At 37.5% G+C, this 20,151-nt stretch overlaps 2 protein-coding genes across 7 annotated transcripts; both read right to left on the bottom strand.

Annotated features, from left to right (window-relative positions):
* Window positions 1-1,094: 1,094 nt before the first annotated feature.
* Window positions 1,095-6,090, bottom strand: mkrn4 (makorin, ring finger protein, 4). Of its 3 annotated transcripts, none has more exons than XM_058389835.1 (8): window positions 5,957-6,090; window positions 4,901-5,029; window positions 4,534-4,814; window positions 4,308-4,435; window positions 3,338-3,555; window positions 3,149-3,259; window positions 2,129-2,246; window positions 1,095-1,992 (listed from the first exon to the last, which is right to left on the bottom strand). In XM_058389835.1, the coding sequence occupies exons 1-8, from the start codon at window positions 6,010-6,012 to the stop codon at window positions 1,873-1,875; spliced, it is 1,161 nt and encodes a 386-aa protein (XP_058245818.1). In that variant the 5' UTR covers window positions 6,013-6,090; the 3' UTR covers window positions 1,095-1,872. The 3 variants fall into 3 exon arrangements, with proteins under 3 accessions (XP_058245818.1, XP_058245816.1, XP_058245817.1); XM_058389833.1 differs by lacking the exon at window positions 5,957-6,090 and adding an exon at window positions 5,672-5,910; XM_058389834.1 differs by lacking the exon at window positions 5,957-6,090 and adding an exon at window positions 5,672-5,909 and having other exon boundaries at window positions 3,338-3,552.
* Window positions 6,091-7,609: 1,519 nt separating this feature from the next.
* ppardb (peroxisome proliferator-activated receptor delta b) lies at window positions 7,610-19,760 on the bottom strand. Of its 4 annotated transcripts, none has more exons than XM_058389832.1 (8): window positions 19,275-19,760; window positions 12,582-12,990; window positions 11,522-11,673; window positions 10,668-10,806; window positions 10,004-10,206; window positions 9,629-9,832; window positions 9,227-9,470; window positions 7,610-8,915 (listed from the first exon to the last, which is right to left on the bottom strand). In XM_058389832.1, the coding sequence occupies exons 2-8, from the start codon at window positions 12,919-12,921 to the stop codon at window positions 8,668-8,670; spliced, it is 1,530 nt and encodes a 509-aa protein (XP_058245815.1). In that variant the 5' UTR covers window positions 12,922-12,990; window positions 19,275-19,760; the 3' UTR covers window positions 7,610-8,667. The 4 variants fall into 4 exon arrangements, with proteins under 4 accessions (XP_058245815.1, XP_058245814.1, XP_058245812.1 ...); XM_058389831.1 differs by having other exon boundaries at window positions 12,582-12,987; XM_058389829.1 differs by having other exon boundaries at window positions 19,320-19,760.
* Window positions 19,761-20,151: the final 391 nt, after the last annotated feature.

The following is a 20,151-nucleotide window of genomic DNA, read 5'->3' as shown; positions in this document are numbered from 1 at the left end:
TTTGTGCACTGGTGTGCAGTCATGTTGGAACAGGAAGGGGTCATCCCCAAACTGTTCCCCACAAAGTAAAACAATGAAATTGTCCAAAATGTCTTGGTATGCTGAAGCATTAAGAGTTCCTTTCACTGGAACTAAGGGGCCAAGACCAACCCCTGAAAAACACCACCTGAATTCAATTATTTGGAGGGGTGTCCCAAAACTTTTGGCAACAGTGTAGTCTAGGCTTACTTATTAAAAAAGGGGGAGGGGGACAGATATGGGTATTTTCATCAAGACAACAATTATAACTTAAATTCTCTCAATGATCTTGATCTGAGTAACAGACCTGATTTGACATCTGTTGTATTTCATGGAAAAATTAAGGGGGTCCAAAATTATTCTGAGGATACAAAACAGGTTGAAAGCACTTCCTTATTAGAAAGGATTGATCACATTTAATAATAATAATAAAAAAAAAAGTTTGATAGCTTAGAACAGTTTTTTGGCTTCAGTTTATCCTAAAATTAACCTTTACACTCAATGATGCACTTAATTTAATACATGCAGTTTAATAGCACAACTTGGCTCAAACACTATGTAGCTGCTGGACAATCCTGCACGGTATGGCATTTTGGTCAGTTTTCCCCCCAAGTTTAAGTGGGATTAATCACAGAACTAAACTGACCCTTAAAATAGAAGTCTGTCATTTTACACTTCAAGACCCTTGAAATTAGATTTTAAACATTAAAACAATTTTATGGTAGAACATCAGAAATGCTGGTAATCACTCATGACTTGTCCCTGATGGGTATTGTTTGCTGGGTCAAGCTACGTTTAAGATAATCCAATCTTGTGAAAAGGGATCAGCCTACAGGGAATCTTAACACCATGGTCCACACTGAGTGGTACTCACAACCCAACTAAAATCAATTCAGTTGTGTCCTGCAATCTTTCCTTCTTTAAACACCATATCAAGTTACTTCTTAAACTTGATCAGAACTATGACTAATTAAATACCACATCCTATTCTAATAGTTCACAGAAGACAGTAAAGCTAAATGCAACAAAGGTTTCAAGAAATTGCATAACACCAAACACACAAATGAAGCAAACACTTTATTATCTTATCTTTTTTCCTGGTCAGCAAACACTTTAAAATCATAAAATTTGATGCCAAGTCTTAATGTATATTGTAGTGTTGACCAGTATAATCATTTCCAGAAGCCAGTCAATAGGTTACATTTGATTGCAATCTCAGGCTAACGCAAGGTCAGAAAGAAGTCTGTTTGGTTTAACAGGAGTAACATGGCTCAAGTGGCAGATTTCTGGCCAGAGGTGTACCACTCTGATCCTGATGTCCAGCATGGTTTGATAATTTCCCAAACCAACAAACCTGGTAATCAGATGTGCTAACAGGGAAATTACCATATTATGCTGGACCCAGCTATCCCAGACTGGGGTTGAGCACCCTGGTCTGATTTACACATAAAAATGAAGACCTATCATTAAAATCTATTTTTGAAGTAATTTACAAATGTGCAAAATATTACCATAACACGCAAATATTCCAACAGTACATAAGTAAACAAGTGGTAAAGTAATTTTTTCAGCCTTTTTATAAAGTTACAAAATACTTTAACTTGGAGAAAAGCAAAGCTACTTTCAAAGTGTCCCCCATTCAAAACAAAATGCCAGTAACATCTTAAATCAAAAGCCAGATGGAGACTGGCCACCCAATGCACTAAACTGCTTGAGCTATTGTATGTTTAATCTTCAGAGTTTCAGAGATGCGCAGAGACCGTTAATGGCATGTCACAAAAAAAATCCAATCAATTACACAAGTTAGTGACCTCCAAGACCCAGTATACATGAACGTAAAGCTTTGCACATGTATCAAACAAGCTCAAATTGGAAGAAATCAAAGTCCTCATCACCCACAAGGGTCACGGCAAGAAGGAAGCTTAAAAGCTGCTGGTCCTCACTATCCATTTCCTCCAGCAACTCCAAAGCATTCTGTCAGAGTACAAACAGTAAGGTTACTAAAATTCATTTTAAGTACCATAAATCAAGTTACCAGATACTAGCAATTCCATGAATATAACAATAGAAAGTATTGCAGCCAGTTACAGGCTACTAGAGAAAAAGTTACCTTGGTTGCAAAATCTCTACGTTGAGGACTGTGATCAGGTGGAAACTCATGGCTAAAGATGCACTCTGATGCAAAGGGGCAACATCCATAACGCATGAAGAACTTGCACTTTATTTTACTGAGGGATTGAAGCAGAGCACAGAAGTCAGTCAATAAACAATGCATATCCTACTATTTGGGTTTTTGTTATAGGTATTAATTTGCTTCAAACTAAAGGTCATTGTTTGACAGTTGAAAACTTCATTGCATACTGTTTGAACAAATGAACAGTCGCAGTAAAAAAAGGGTGAAAAAAAAATGTTCAGCATGGAACAATTAAACCATCAATGGGGGGGGGGGGGGGTTTGTCTAGGATCTAATTTCTGCTCCTTTGTTCATGGCTGTGGGAACAATAAACATCTGCAGTAAGCCATCCTGGTCAGTGTCATGACTCAAGAGCCCACCTCAAAAACAGGACACAAGGCAGGAACATGCTTTGTATGGGGCACTAGCCGGTCACAGGCCACAATGCACACATCATGCTTACTTCACACCTAGAAGTAAATTATGACTGGCATGTTTTCAGAAGGATCACCTACTGTTGTGTTTTCGGAAGGAAACTCAAGATCCTTGAGAAAATTACAGGCCATAGCCTGAGCTGGTTATCCGGAAGAAGCTGGGGTGCCTAGAGCAGATGTCCATTAGTGTCCAAATGTACATATAAATAAAATTTAGAACACATCATCCATTTTCAAACATCGTTTAAGAATGGAAGTTGCTTTGGTTAATTTCACAGGCATCGAAGCAAAAGCATCCCTGATCACAGGAACATGTCTAATAAGGCTTAGACTTGTCCCTGATTAGGTATGGCTTGTTTAGGGGACTTAAAAGCCAGGTTAAGAACTTTTTGGCATTAGCAAATCTCACTGGGAAGCACCATGACTGCCATGTACAATGCAATTTAGTACTCAGATAGTGGGGGTTAGAAGGCAACATGAAAGACCAGCAATTAGATTCAGCTTTACCCATTATAAATCTTACCCGCTCTTGTCTTTAAACGAAGCAATCAGTGCTTCCTTTGGCTCACCCTCACAAATCCAGTACTTACTGGGAATGTAAAAAGGGGACTTCACTCTACACTGTGGACAGGCTCTGTTTAAACACAGTTCACTCGTCAGTTCAAAGAAAGACAAACATTACTGGCTGAAATAAAATATGCTTTATACTTACTTGGTGACCTCTTCCTGAAGGTCTTTGGTCTTTCGCCATGTCTTAATGCAGCCAAGACAGAAAGCATGACTGCACTTGGGCAGGATTCCAAATCGTCGCTCTCGTGCTGCACTTTTTTCATAAACCCTGTCCATGCAGATCCCACAGACCACATCTTTGCTTTGATTGTAGGCCTCAGATTGTCCCTGGTCAACTGAAGCTGTTGCACCACTCTCCTGCTGATGAATTCCCCCAAAGGCAGTAGAGTTTAAAATGGGTGGAAAAATGCCTTGCTGGAAATACTAAGGGAAACTAAAAGAATTTATTAATTTGGGCAATTCTTAACCTTTTAGGTAAAGGGAGAACAGTAAAACTATACCAATTACAAGGTTCATTACATGTACATGAGCAAAGTTGCAGTGTTCTGCCATCCTAGTAGTGTGTAGTGCATGAGGTCAGTTAACACTCAATCAAGATCTTTTACAGCACAGTACTGGTCTATTGTGCAATGATTACTTTGGAATGTAGAGCTAGCGCCTGAAGGGTATGAAAGAAATAAGCCATTGAATTCAAATTTGAGAATGTCTGAAATGCAGATAAAGCAAACAAAACCAATTGTAGCAAGTAGTGCAATGGGCATGAAGAAAACTATTACTGATGCAAGAACCTGATTTTATTACTAATAGAACACCAACAGAATTAAAAACCAAACAAAAGTGTGCAAATGGCAACAGTTGTGAGCAGTGACTCAGTACACTCTGATGTACACACTGCTGGAGAGCTGACCAAACCTGCACTTTTAGCTTGTATAACCAGCAGCTGTGATGGGAGCTGCAGAGCTGTATTGAATGAGGAAGTTACTAATATGCTAAAATTCTAAGGCACTTGACATTTAAAAAAAAAAAAAAAAAAAAAAAAGTTGCTAAAGGAGTCTAAAGTCAGCTAGCATAACTGACCATTACAGGTCTTGATCAGAAAAATATTGACACACCTGCTGGTCTGCAGAATCTGCTTTCTCTAGACCATCAGATGCAACATTAGCTGCAGCTTCATCTGCAACATTGCAAGGTAAATGATGGGAACCCAGGTCATCACTTTCCTGTTGCTGCGACCCCTTCTCTGCAAAAGAGAAAAGGACCATTCTCTGTTACAAAAGCTGAACTACACTCAGGAAATGCTGCAGAGCACATATTGTGCATAGTCCAAATTGAATTTACCCTGCTGGTGACTTATAGACCCTGCTTCCAACACAGCATGCTCTTCCTCCTCAGCAATATCTGTAGTTGGACGTTGCGATGCATGCTGGTGGTTTAGACCAGTCAAGGGTTCAGACCCTCTTCGTCTCCAGCTGTACGCACCGAGCACAGGGAGAAGCGAAGGCTCAGAACCCCGCCGATTAGCCGAAACATGACCTCGCATTGCAGAAGCATTGACAACAGGTGCCGAACCACGCCTGGCACCAGAAGACCCACTGTCTGGACCAGCAATATGAAGATACCTGCAATTTATAACACAGGGGAAAAAAAAATGCTTAAAAAAAAAAAAGATTTAGGACAAAAAGTACATGGAAATTAAACCACTCACCTGCAGTTTTCTCCAAACCAGCAACCTCCTTTTAGGAAGTATCTGCATACTTGAACTGAAGGCACTGCAGGAAATTCATGCAGAAAAGTGCAGCGTGGACCAAACCTGCATGCACCGTTTACAAAGTGCCTGCAATACAAACATTTGTGATAAGTTTCCATACACACTGCCTAAGGTGGCACAATCAGGGGGACATTTTTGTTTCACCATATGCATCTTTCACCTAGAATACCTTGAGAGGCACAGTGATGGTTAATATCCAGTGTATTTTATAAAAAGCATACGATGGTCACTTTCCAGGAGTCTTAGAGGCAGTGAATATTCAATTAATTTTAAGTATCTGATTATATTTTGATTAACAGGAGGTGAAGTGGTAAACAAAAAAACAAAACAAGTTTCACCTCAGGTTACAACCATCATGGGATACTTACAACTAAAATTTAGGTCAAAGACGTTAAACTTTCGAGCGATTTGGGGGAAACCCCGGCCAATGGAAACATCACTTTGGTAATTTTCTGTGCACGATTCCTGCAAGCTGACGAACAGGATCCTGTTTACAAGAAACTACTTTAAGAGAGACTGTGGAGGAGGAAGCAAACAGCGGCGTCATTTAAAACTAAAAACGCAACTTCGCCGTTTAATCATCTTAAAATATTAGATTAAAAGGGTGCATTACATGTACATGAGCAAAATGTTGCAGTGTTCTGCCATCCTGTAGTCGTGATACAGGTTAACCTGCGTGATGTAAATGGCTTTAGACTCGAATAATACCTGCAAATCTGCCTTCCCAGGTTAAAACCACGTTTGCCGGAACGCCTATGCGACATCCTACCATCCATTTCTAACATACAGCGTTAGCTTTAAAACACCGAAGTTGAACCTCTGCCAGGTTACTCAATAGCACCTGGAGGGGACGCACCCAGAAGGACAACGTCACACACAACCAATCAGATTCGTGAGAAAAGTTCCAACGTTTCTCTCATGACTTTTCCCACTGAAAAGAGACTGAAACAAACAAGTTAAAGCAACACCACGGCTAACAAAAGAATTGCTTACCTACAAATACCATTACGTACTCTCTGCTCTTGTGCCACCTGTGTATTTTTCTCCATTGGCCAGTCTACCGTACTCCTAGCTTGCCTTGTCGCTAATGAAATACACACTTGTGTATATACATATACATATATATATATATATATATATATATATATAATTATTGGGCAGCCAATTAAAATAGCTTGTAAGTCATTGGTCCAATCAAAACATTAAACACGCCCACCACGATGACGTCAGCAGAACCGCCACCTGCTGAATCTTAGGCCTAGTGACCTCTACCAATGTAGGTAGCATAGTTTAATTATTTTGACATAGACTGCTGTTTAAGGTCATATTTAGGGTGTCATTTCAGACATATTCAATGCCATGGACACTCTATTAACAGAGCTGTTGGGCAGCATGTTGGTGCAGTGGGCCATCTCTGCCACCTCATAGCTCCATTTGATCCTAAGCTTGGGTTTCTGCCTGTGCATGTTCTCACAGGGTCTGTATGGGTCAGTGGATAAATTGCCCAAGGTGTAAATTTGTGTGCATGGTGTCCTGGGCTGAACCAGCATCCAATCCAGGACATATTCCTGCCTCATACCCAGTGTTGCTGGATTAGGTTCCAGATCCACCATATCCCTGTCCCAGTTACTGAAAGCAAGGATGCTTCCAGTGGAAAAAGAGTAATGAGAAGAATAATAACATAACGTTTCTCTAAATTTACCCCTGAAATTTATTCAATTAAAGCTTAATGTAAAGATGTGAATTTAGGATAAACGCATGTTGCATTCATTTTAGTCAGGTCAACCAGCCAAAAAGTATATTCCTTTTATAATAATTAAATTATTGTTTTGAATAAAAAAAAGAGAGAATAAAATCTAACATATCCTTTCACCTGTTTCTTTCACATCATAAAGCCGATCAAGACGTTAACTGACATTAACTAATCAAATAGCATTTTATCAGGATTTGTACATGTAAACACCAAACAGTTCCTACAGTGTTTTGTACTGAAAATTAGGGAATTATCTCTAAAGTATATTAGCGTGACACACTAAGTCACACTTTATGTTCAAAAGTCCATGGACATCAGGTCAAAAAATTTGGAGTGGTAATAGGAAATCAGTGAAAACAACAACAATTAAGATATTTGGCTTTAATTTAGTGTTGACTGGGTATTGCGAATTGATACCAAAAAATACCAAAACGCTTAAATCTTCACGAAAAAAAGCGGTGCAGGAAAAGCACGGCTTTGAAGTGAAGCAGTGTGAAAAGTGTGCATGCATTCAGCAGAGATATTAAAAAAAAAAAAAAAAAGATTTCACATAACCAGATAAAAATCCCATTGTTTATACAGTTCATTTATATTGTGCTCTTCGGCTTTTACAGCAGCAAGTGTAATCACTTTATCACACAGTATAATCTCAAATGCCTACAAACCGGACATAGTTAAAATCTAGGGGGGAAAAAAAGGAGGAATATTCTATAGACATGAAATCAGCTGTAATGTACAACCGGTTTCATATCAACAGGGTTAATGTCTAACAACTCTAAATAATTTTAGGTGATACTATGTATGGGCCAATACATAAGACACATGACATGATTAGGAATTGTTAAAAGACTAAATCATATGTGTGTATGTTAGGGTAAGTAAATAAAAGAATAAACATAAATATGACTTTACTCCAACACAGAATTACATTGTGAGCTCTTAATTAAAAACAAAATTCAGAATTGTCTGCTTTGTATTTGTCCATTCACCTGTACTTTTCCCTTCTCCACAGGACCAGAAAGTAAATATTGATTTTTAGATTAGTGACATGCTGCTCTCTTACAAATGACTGGATGTAATGGGTCTTTCTATATAGTCAGTTTCAAACTGCAGAATTGTTGTGCAAGTCTTCGCTCTACTAATATGGCTCAAAATCAATATTTAGTTTCAAAGTACAAACTATTCCTTTAAGAAACCAACTGAATCTGAATCATGGAAGTTGCATGAAGTATACCTAAATTTTTGACAAATATGAGAAACAGTACATAGTACTGGAGAAATTAATTAACTCAGCAAAATATTTATATTCCATATGCATATAAGATCGACTGGAAATTCAAGCTCATGGTGAATTTCACATGGCTATTTAATTCATTTAGTAAATGTAAAGCAAGAAAGAGGAAAAAAACTGACAGGCAGTTACTCAAAACCTGAGTAATTCACCAAGCAAAACAGTTTCCCCATCTTTCAGATGCTACAGCATGGGACCGGCCTTTAATCAATAAATGTTACTAAATTAATTAATAAAGAGAATTAGAACGATCCTATAGAGTCCTGTGAAATCTGGATTTAGGTCTGTGCAGCAGCCTTGAAATATGTAAAATGATAATTATTACTACTCCCCATTATTTTCATTGAACGATTAATTCATTAGAAACAAAAGGAAAAAAAGATATCTATATAACACACATTTTAACAAAATACTGTTATATTCTGAGTCATGTTAATGTGCTGTTCACCAGCTGGAAACTGAGGTTGACCTTCACAAAAATCAAAACTACTTTTTTGGGAAAAAAAAAGCCCTGCCCCGAAGAAAAGTGTCAGTTTTCAAACACAGTATCTGTAAAACTCCATAAATGCCAATATAAAAATTCTATGGTATCTGCAGCACCGTGGATGCCTGTGTGCATAATGTCTTTTAGCTCAGTTTGGATGTCCTAAGTCATAAGACTTAATACATGTCTTTATAGATTTCTTGCAGAAGCGGATGAAGCGAGGTCTCAGATTCAGTCTTCTTAATCATCTGGACCAGCTGAGCGTTTTCTGTGACCAACTGTCTCAGGTCAGCCATCTTTTGCAGCAGTTTGGGGAAGAGGTGCACTGACTCTGGATGGTGAGCCTGGAGGTGTTGATCCAGAGCTTGGAGGATGCTGTCCTGAATCTGCTCGACCTGCTTCACATTCATGAGTCCGGGTCGGTCTGTATCAAGAGACAAATTATAGAGACGTGAGGTTTGGCTGATCATTTCTAGAAAGACAGTGTTTACAATGTACAGTCACATGAAGTAGTTAGTACACACCATAAAAGATTTAGACTTTTTCAACATTTCTGGACATAGATAAATATATTTTTCTAGTATATATTTAATCAAGTGCCATTACATTTGGAGGAAATTAAGACCACATATTTTATAGCAGAATAACAATCAGCATCCATGGACATAAAAATCTAGACTGTTTGTATGCATACCTACTACACACGATCTTCATTGCTTTTGTGCTTAAACTCACCTCCACACAGTATGATGGCCGCAACAAACAGAGCCAGGTCACTATCGTCCAGCTCAAGGGCATTGAACTTCACAGCAAATTCAAACTTGGGTTCCATAATTTCACTGAAGGGTTTGCGCAGGCTCCGTAGAAACTCTCTCGTCACAAAGCCCTTCCCGTTGGCTACCAGGAGTCCGTCTTTATTCATGAGTGATGGTAGCATTGCAAAAATGGCCTCATGGACACCATACTTTAACAAAGTTACCTAAGAGAAAAGTACACAGGCAAAAGAATATAAAGACTGAACCTCTTCAATTCAATGAGCTGAATATAAGAGTGGGGCACTCTAAGTACATAGGAGGCGCTGAATCAGAATGAACCTTCTAAAAACCAAAAGTTTAATGATTACGACTACATTAATACCTGATCATTAAGGAAGAGCTCTACAAAGCCAGGGATATTTTTGGCAAACTCTGTGAGCTCTCGAACAGTTTCCACTGTGGTGCACTGGCAGCGGTAGAAGACATGCACTCCAATTTCTTTGTTTGGGGGAGCACCATTCAGCTGGTTCCAGACTAAACCATTCTCTGCTTGCCACAATGAGTCCATATCATGAATCACAAACGGCTGCAGAAAGAGATGAGTAAAGGCTGATAAATTAATAAATACAAATCAGAGTGTTCCAAACATCATCTATTATGTGTTTCAATAAAATAAATTAAACAGGTATATTATGTTCTCCTTGACTGATTTTAATTTTTAGCATCAAACACAAACATAAGCAAAAGCAGGAATTACCGGGGTGCAGTTGGTTTTTCCAGTGAGGATGCTTCGTGCCTTCTTCTTGGTCATATTGAGGTTTTTTAGGTAGGCTGAGTTTACGTGCTTTGCCAAAGTTTTGAGATCAGAGCCTCCAGGGCTCAGCAGACTCTTCTCTCCTGCTAGCAGTCCTGCCACCAGCTTCTTCTTCTCTGCCTCTGGCATACGGCCATAACGAATAGCTGTGGAGTTACAGGATTTAAATGATTTAGATTTCAACTTCCAACATGTTCCTAAGATTAATATGCTGCAAGGATGGGCAGGAAATAACACAAATGGAAAAAAAAAAAAGCTTAATCCTCATGTTTTACTGTTATTGCCTTTTACTTGCTCACTGTAAAGCATCAGACATAATTTGTATGTGTATAAAGTAATCATTTAAAAATCAACTACCTTTTCCTTTTGTTTCACATATTTATAATAGTCACAGAAAGTGGTTTAAGCTTTAATTCTTACAATGACATTTTTCATTAAAATCACTATTAAGCAAACAATGAACATCATAAAAATCCAAGAGCATCCAAAGTTCCCCACAAGGCAAATGATGTTAAATCAGCTCCTCTTACAACTCAACTAAACCCAGCTTTGAAACCAAAATTACTTTTTGGTTTTTAAAGACTTTATTTGACTGCACAAATCTCACCATCATGGGACATGCCAAGAGACAGACACTTTTGGAAGCGGCAGTATTGGCATTTATTGCGACTCTTCTTTTGTATTCGACAGGCCCGTTCACAGCGTTCATACTCTAGCTTCATACGAATGGTACGTCTGAAAAAACCCTGGAAATAAAATTATAATAATAATTAGAACAATAATTATGCACTTTTAACTTATAAGCATATATAATCTGAATACTTTTTGAAAAGGTTACATTTCTTCAGTCTTGCTGTTTAAAAATGGCCTATAGTATAGTAATGACTGGAATCCATGACAGGGTACATGCAGTAGGATCATTTATCAGCACTCGAACACTGTATCTACACTAGTGAGCCTCAGTTCATTTGTGTTGCTTGTAGTTTGCCTCTTGAAGGCATGTAGGAAGCACTACTGTTGTCACCTGTGGGCCTATGTTACATATACTACAGTGTATGATTTTGATTGTCGGGTGTATATTATGTACCAGGCTTTGTATTAGCTATCAGTAGCACAAGCTGTATTTTAATAGCTGCAAACACTCTCCAGACACACCAACGACCTTTGCTATTTTCTTCAAAGCTTTATTTTTCTTCAGAATGTGTATATATGCATTTAATGCAGATATAACAGGGTAAGATGAAAACACAGATATATGATACTGATTTTTTTTGGACTCAAGCAGTACAGAGGAACTCGCTGCAGATTTTTTACATTCTTTACATTGTTGCTTTTAGCTTTTGGTACATCATCCCATTGTTGAAACAAAATTGAAGAACAGAAAGTGTTCACACATTACACGCACACTGAATGGGTACATCTACTCTTAAAATGTAAGTAGCAGAGAAATCAAGCAGGTACCTTGCAGCCCTCGCAGGCATGTACACCGTAGTGGAACCCTGAAGCTTTGTCCCCACATATCTTGCACTCCACATTTAGTCCCGTACTTTCGGACTCATCTCGACCCAACTTTAAATGATCAGACAATGAGAGAGTGGAGCTCTGCAGCGGCTCTGAGACACAACGAGAGAAATTTTAGAGTGAAAACTAAGAATATTGATAGAAGTGCATTTATGAAAAGTTTAAAGAAAAAAGATATCGATGCTATGTGAGCAATTTGTCATTATATGCATGAACAAACATACAAAACCTAGCCATTCTATATACTGGATACAATATACAAAGCATACATGAAAGAAAGCAACATTATATGTTCATTAGTCAAATCAGTTGTAGATTTTACATTCAGCGACATACGATTTTGTGATAGGCAATTGCTAGTTCAGACAGAAGTAGTTTTGTTTTAAGCTTGTAGTCTGAGCAGTAGTCCAGTATGCCAACCAGACTGAAGAAAGGAAGTCTTCAGCCAATAAATAAACACTTCCCTAAGAAATTCTGTAGAAATCTGTAAAGGTCTTCTTGCCCTAAGCCAAGCTTTTTCTCTTAAAAGATTTTTTTAACAAATGTGTCTTAAGAAAATTTTCGGACAAGGGAGCAAACAGCAGAGATTACAGTATGCAAAAGAACCATAGGGTATGTACTTGTCAACCAGTGGCAAAAACTCCTATGGGGAAAGTCGGATTTGACAACTTTTTTTTTTTGGTTTAGTTCAGTATGTAGCCTAAAACAATTGCTGAGAAATACACTAATACAAATGCAAAGTGGTGGCTCTACACAGCCATGTAATAAAAAGCCAGCTGCTTCAGATGTAACTCCACATAACCTTAACACTGACTACACAGATTCAGATTTGGGTTTTGTAAATAATTAAACCTGGTCACAGGAGGGGAATGTTAATAGTAGAAGTAATAATAGGGAATGATTTCTTATATAAATAAAAGCACACAGCTGCAAATAAACAGAATAATTAGAAAACAAAACAATTCTTTGTTTAATATACACTCAAATGGCACTTATTTACCTGGACATGTGCTGGTGGTTATTGCAGCACTGCTGTTGTTCTGTAGTTTATCCTTTTCAGCTTCCTCTCCATTCTGAACACATTGATTGTCCATGGCCTCTTTACTTTCCCCTTCCTCACCCGAGGCAGAGCCGAGCTCCTGCAGCTCAGAGGGGTTCGGTTCTCCTTCCTGAACCATTAACCATGTTGTGTCCTCAGTAATGTGAGGAAAGTTGAGGTCAGGCTGTGATGACCTTTCATCATCAGTAAGCCCATCCAAAGCTACAACATTCTGCACGACAGTCAGCTCTGCCAGACTGCCACTCTTCCCCATAGAAGCTTCTTGCTCGACTCCCTCCATGGCTCTTCGTCAGCCTGCCAGCTAAAGTTTGCATCACTCCATCATGCGGCTATTACGTCTACCCTGCTGCTGAGAGGAGAAATGGAAGGGACTGTCGTTAACCGTCATATACTACATAATAAGATTTTTTTTTTTTTACAAATATTTTTTTCTGTTTAATAAGAAATACAAATGCATATTTAAGTAATTACAAAGTTATGAGATGGTCAATGCTGGCATATTCTTTTATCCCACATAAGACTGCCTAATAATTACAGTCCAACAACAGGATAGAGCAATATATAACACTATTTAATTCATCTGTACAGTGGCATGCATAAGAATTCACTCCCTGGGCCATTTCCAAATTTTGTATTGTTACAACCTCGAATCAATATAGTGTACAAACCGATTGATAAATAAAAAATATGAACATTTGTGAGCATTTTTATATTTCATCACTTCATTATCTTGCAAATTAAACTCGAAAACAAAGATGTGAGAAACATCAGAGACATATCCATTTGCCCATTTCAACCGGGCCAAAAACCCAGTCCATGGGAGCTTTTCTTGAGTTTTGATATGATCATGGTATAGAAAGCAAAATCCCTTTGGAGATCTAACAGAGTTTTTTCTTTTTTTTCCTAACATCCACAATATTAGCGCAGTGCAGTTTCCCCAGTACCAAGTCAATGGTGTTTACTTTAAAATACAGTATCAGTATGTGTAAGATACATTTGGACTCATTCACCCATTTAATGAAAAAGTGTGAAGTCATTTAGCAGCCAGACTGGTTTTCCCTCCCACCTTTTAGTCAATGGAGTAACCAAGGTAATGAAGAGCTACAGTTTTGTACTTTGTAAGAGATTTTGGTTTCATGGACATTCATATGGTTCTGAACACTGTGGGAAGAGGATGTGATTAATAGTTTTGATTTTATTATTTTGATAAAGCATTGTGTGGTATTGTGTGACTCACCTACAGCTTTAACATTTTAATGTATAATCATTTGTTGCACAATTCCAGTTAATTCAGCCTCCATCCTCCCACAGATTTTCCAATTCTATTAATAAAATCATTGGTTTTAAATAAATCATTATTTGTGCAATGTTTTATGGTTGGGGGTTAATTTGGCCCCATGTCAAATCTAACTGATGGAATAATAGGGAATAATAGCTTGTTTGTTTCTGGGCAAATCATTGAAATACTTGGGTTTTCTAATTAATCCACCTTTTGAAGACTGTCCAGTTAATCTGCATTTCACCACAGACCTCACAGCCTCAGGCCTAGCTTGCCATTCCTGTTTGTTAACAAAACTCCTGTTATTCAGAAATGAAATAAAAACTGCTGCACTAATAGCTACCACACTTTTTAACCTTTAGCAAACAAGATCTCCTGCTCACTAAAACTTACATACTTAATGGAGTGTAACAATTTAACACTTCTGATTTATATTATTACAACCAACTGAATGAACCTATAACCTTTAGCTGTAGATTGGCTCTATACAATCACAATTCCTTTATGGAAATGTGATAGCTCCTCAACTAAATTCCAGTACAGCACATATAGAGTACAGAAGTAACACAGAGCAGTCACGAGAAGAATGGAAACCCAATCCAGACTGAGACCCATGTAATCCATGGAATTTTCTGATAAGAAGATTATTGAGCCGTCTTGTAAGAATGCGTGTCTAAGTAATAAACATACTGGCAATTCTATTCAGGTATAAAGCCTACTAAATAAAGAAACACATACAGCAGTACAGACAGACTAATGTATAGTAAGATCATCTGTTCAGACTTGTCAGTAACCAGTCATACTAGTAACTGTACTGAAGTGTGTTGAAGGACAGAATCACGCACACAATCAGAGCGCATAAATCACCCTTTGTAAGGATGAAAGGCAAAACATTTGTACCTAGTCATTTTATTGTTTTGACCTTCTTCAGAATTTCATTTTAAGGCAGTGCAGCAGTTCTTTTTCCACCCTCAAAATTCACAATACCTTGACATCATTATACTTAATAATAATATATAATACCCTGATATGCAAACTTCTCCTGGTATGCTTCTCCTTACGTGTTTTCTGTTACAATGTGAAAGAAATATAGAAATGCTTTGAGACTTAAACAGCTGACATGCCTTGAGTCTCAACTCGGACACAATTCGAACTTTCAAGAAAATGAATTTTTCTGATTTTAAATGAAAATACTTTCAGCGTCTACTACTTTCTTAATAAGGAGTGCTGTACTATGTTTTGGATGCTGACTGATTCTGAACTCACCTCATGCCTGAACATGTGGACATGCTTTCATTATTAAAGCTGTAGCATAAGACAGATTCACACAGGGTTCGGCAGAATTCTACACTCTTTATTTTTTTGCATGTGATATAGCCGGACTTGATGTGTAGTCTAGTAATTTGATATATTACATACCACACTGTTTGATAATTTATTGATATAATAGACTTGTATGAGAGTATACAAGCCAAAATGTCAATCTGCTGGTACACTGTTAGTCTTGTCTTCAATCCGAAAACGCAATATCATATCATCCAGTGAATGTACAGGTTCAATATACTGACTGTTTGGTTGCTGTATTTATTGATCCATAAGTTTGTCCCATGTAAAGCATCTTGTACTTACACCTATTGCTATTTTCTAGTCTTAATAAAGTATGATTTCCTGTGTGGGTGTATGAGTGTGTGTGTGCATCAACCCTATAGCTGTATATATGCTGTGGAAGGTTTAGCTGTGCTGCTGTTTTTACACAGTTATCCATGTAATTCATTCTATGTGCATTAATACGCAGACCCATAAATAGGAATAGACTCCATGCTATGTATATTTGTCACACATATGCTTCAGTCTTTACCATGCTATCCGTATATTTACTCAGTGGATGGAAAGTAAAGGACATTGGTTGCGTATACAAAGAAACACAGGGTAAACACAAGGTTCAATGCCAGGAGAAGAGAAATACTGCACAAAAGTAAGGTGGAATTTAATATAGCAACCTTGAAAACACACTCATCTCTGTTATTCATACTGAGAACTGCTTATTCCAGGTAAATTGATCATGATTACTACAGAGGTCCCCTGACAACACATCCTCACTTTCTGTCTCATCCCACAGAAAGAAGAATAATTAAGGGATTTTGTTTCCCATTGTTATATAACAACAAATAGAAATGTGAGCTTTTTAAATATTAATATATGCGTGTTTACACAATAATGTAGAAATAGAAATGTCATACCAAAAATTCATAATATACAATACATTTCCTTACATTTTTCACTTCACCACCAGCTTGTATATTTTATAAGGCCAATAAACACTGATATTTTAAGACTAGGCTATCATACTGTGATCATTTTAACTTGTAACACCCCTAGCTACCACTCATTACTAATGCCATGGACTCTGAACACATGGAGAAATGCATGCCACTTTGTCTAATTGTCTTCAGGTATATAATATTTATAAATAAGTGTGTCTGGACAAACTGCAGCAGAGGACCTGCTACAAGCAAAGGTTCATGTCTTGAAAACAGTTCTGCTGAACTATTTTCAAACAAAAAAAAAAAGAGATGTATTTGGACACCACAAATTACCACAAACTACGTGTTGCATAATTGGTGTTGCCAATTACAGTTTCGACAAATCTACGGTATGAAGGAATTGGCTTTTTGCTGCACTGTATTTCGATTTTGATCCATTTGTCTTCATCATCTTTAATTCCCTAAGGTTATGAGGGTCCCTCTAACAGACTCTCAATTTCAAAATCCTCTGTACATTTTTTAAATAAGATAAGTCCATAAGAGAGTCCATAGCTTGGCTGGACCATGCACGGTCTTCTAGAGTAATTTTAGCTGTAAGTTGGGGTTACTGTCTTACCATCCTCTCCCTAAATTCAATTTCATGGGCAGTGAGATATCTGGCAAGTTTGTGGTGCCTTGCAAATGGCTATATTATACAAACTATAATGACAGCACTTGCCAATTTGTCATTTCCGACATGCTAACTTATATGAAATACCACCCCCTTAAAAACATAACTTTTTCACTCTGTCTGAGCATGTAAAGCTGATAAAAACTGCTTTGTTACTTTTATAAGTAACTTTAACACTGATGATTACCTTCTCAATACACTGATTAGTATGGTCAGTGTTGTTCAATGTTATGGATTTAGCCAAGTACTTTCTGTATATCAATTGCGCTAAAGCTAATACTACCATATACTAATTTAAAGGTTTATAAGATCATGTTGATTTGGCATCACTCCATAAATTAATATGGATCTCGTAGTCGAGACAATTATGTCATGTCATGTCATATATATGTCATGGCATACCTGTTAGATGTGGTTCCATAAACTGGCCACCTGCATGTTCTATAAGCAAAATTAATGTTTAAGCTCTTTGTTTTGGGTCTGTAGCTTTTGACCTATTCCATTGTTGTTTAATAATGTTGTATTCTAGAAAGCTCCTTCACCATAATTGCTACTTGTTATGTGAACACCTTTTATAATGAAAACAGGTGCTTTTTTAAATTAAAAAAAAAAAAAAATATATATATATATATATATATATATATATATATATATATATATATATATATATATATATATATATATATATATAGTGTATATACTGAATACTTTTTTCTCGATTAAGTTTATTTATTCAATTATTTTTTTATTTAAATTATTAATTTTTTAACTCTATTATCTGTTTTTTATGCTTTTGAATACATACCTTTTGGTTCATATTTAAAGAGTCAAAACATATTGTGTATGTGTATTTATATGGGATATATACCGAGGACAAGGAACAAAAACAACATTGTAAAAAATAAGTACACTGATCTGCTACTGTACACTCTGCTACAGTATTTTTGTTCTCCAATAACTCAATTGAAATACTTCGCTGGGTCTGCATCTGAACTGCTGTTGTCCAGCTGATGGCCCCATGATCATATACAGCAGAAATGATTTAAAAATAAAAAAATCTTTACTTATTCTACATCAGGATGATCAACTCGTCTTTAAACATATCCATAACTTGGCATAGCTGGGTTAAGCTTGTACCATGTAAACAACAAAATAAATGACGTTCAAATATAAAGCAGTACTAATATTAATACTAAGCAATACTAATAATTAGAATAGGCCATTTCTGCTCAAACTGTATATAAATATACCCCGATCAGGTATAAAATCATGAGCACTGACAGGTGAAATGAATAACACTGATTATGTCCTTATCACTGCATCTGTTACTGGGTGGGATATATTAGGCAGCAAGTGAACATTTTGTCCTCAAAGTTGATGTGTTAGAAGCAGGAAAAATGGGCAAGCGTAAGGATTTGAGCGAGCTTGACGAAGGGCCAAATTGTGATGGCTAGACGACTGGATCAGAGCATCTCCAAAACTGCAGCTCTTGTAGGGTGTCTGCAGTGGTCATTATCTATCAAAAGTATCCTTTAGGTCCTGAAAGTGGCCCTTGGAGACCCCACATCGCAACTTACATGACGTAAAGGATCTGCTGCTAACATCTGGGTGCCAGATACCACAGAACACCTTCAGGGATCTAGTGGAGTCCATGCTTTGATGGGTCAGGGCTGTTTTGGCAGCAAAACAGGGGGGGGGCAACACAATATTACGCAGGTGGTCATAATGTTATACCTGATCAGTGTATATTTAGAGACATCAAACATTGAATGGGATCAAATTGACCCAAAGGATAATAGGAGGGTTATAAAAAAAAAATCTGTGACAAGGCTGCCACATTGTTTCTGATGTTGATCAGGAGTCCCCAAGCACATTCAGTAAAAGTGTGGGGTCTGTTCCGGAGAATAATGCGGTCAAAACAGCAGTGTCAGTTTCCACTAAAATCAGCGAGGGTGGGTTTATGGCACAAGAAACCTGCTACTAGTAAACAAGAAAATACATAACACGGTAAAAAAGAAAGCCACAAAGGACAGATATCATCACGTTCACTAGCTAGCTGTGCTGATTTTGGCTTTTTATTTCGCGTAAACATTTATTTGTATAGTTCTGTGAAACAGCACAGAGTTTTACCCACTAGGGTTTTTTTTGCTTATTCTAATGCACTTAAGCAACTTTCATCCACAAAGCAAGACTAGCTAATATTGCTTCCCAAGCGTCTGCCAGGAGAAAACCGCAAACGAGAACTGAAAAATAACTTAACTAGCTAGCTAGCTGCCCAGCTAGCACTATATGGTCCAAAACATACCGGCAGAAAACTTAAGTGTGTGAAGGATTATTGAACTGAGGCGTCTAAAGCTTGAACCGTACAGCTTACTGGTGATTACTGTGCCCAAAGTTATTGTAAATGTTTCCTAACTTGCCTGAACAACACAAACATCCACGTCGTTAGTCATCAGCAGTCCTACCTGCTGTTCCTGCTGTCTGGTCTCGTTTAAGGCTCCCAGGACGACGGATGAGTGACCAACTTTCGTTTTCTGTAGATATCAACTATGTCCAAGCAGCGGTGGTGTGTATGTCGCGGTCGCATGACCAGAGAATAAGAAGTTTGAGTAGTATTTTTTCAGGTTGACCATCACATTGCTTCAGTCCACAATATCCGATTTGTTTTCTTACCAGCTGCTAGCTAGCTAAAGCTAATGCGCGTCGCCCTTTTTGAGGTACAAACTTATTAACATATAGGCAATAACACACTTCCGTTGTTCGTTATTCTGTACGAGTTGACCCTCTGTCTGAGACTGGGAGCTAACAACCGTGGACAAAGTATTCAAGTAAACTTTGGTAAAATCTTGCTGTGATTGCTCACAGGATTGACAGTAAACCACACACACAGCGCGTCAAGCGTGGCGTGACGGAGACTGGGCGTGGCCTAATGACGTACCTCGTCTATTATTATTATTATTATTGTTGTTGTTGTTGTTGTTGTTGTTTTATTAGTAGTAGTGGTAGTATTTGTCGATTTAATATTCCACATTATTATTTATCTCAGCATGTGGAGTTATATAGCTCCTATACATTTCATAATACTTCATCTTATTCTTATGTTTAAAATAACAGTACACATACTTGTAATGCACAGTACACTGCTGTATTAGGTTGTTAATTGTAGGTTGTAATGCATTTTATTTACTGATCACATGCAACCTAATCTCCCCCACTCCATCTGTGCTTTACGCATTACTGTATACTACAGGATTACGCTGCAGATGTCCTATGTATTTAGTTATACTGAATGATAAT

Source organism: Hemibagrus wyckioides, linkage group LG05 (assembly GCF_019097595.1).
Source record: "Hemibagrus wyckioides isolate EC202008001 linkage group LG05, SWU_Hwy_1.0, whole genome shotgun sequence".
Classification (NCBI taxonomy): Eukaryota; Metazoa; Chordata; class Actinopteri; order Siluriformes; family Bagridae; genus Hemibagrus; species Hemibagrus wyckioides.
This window is presented reverse-complemented; position numbering and strand designations above follow the sequence as displayed.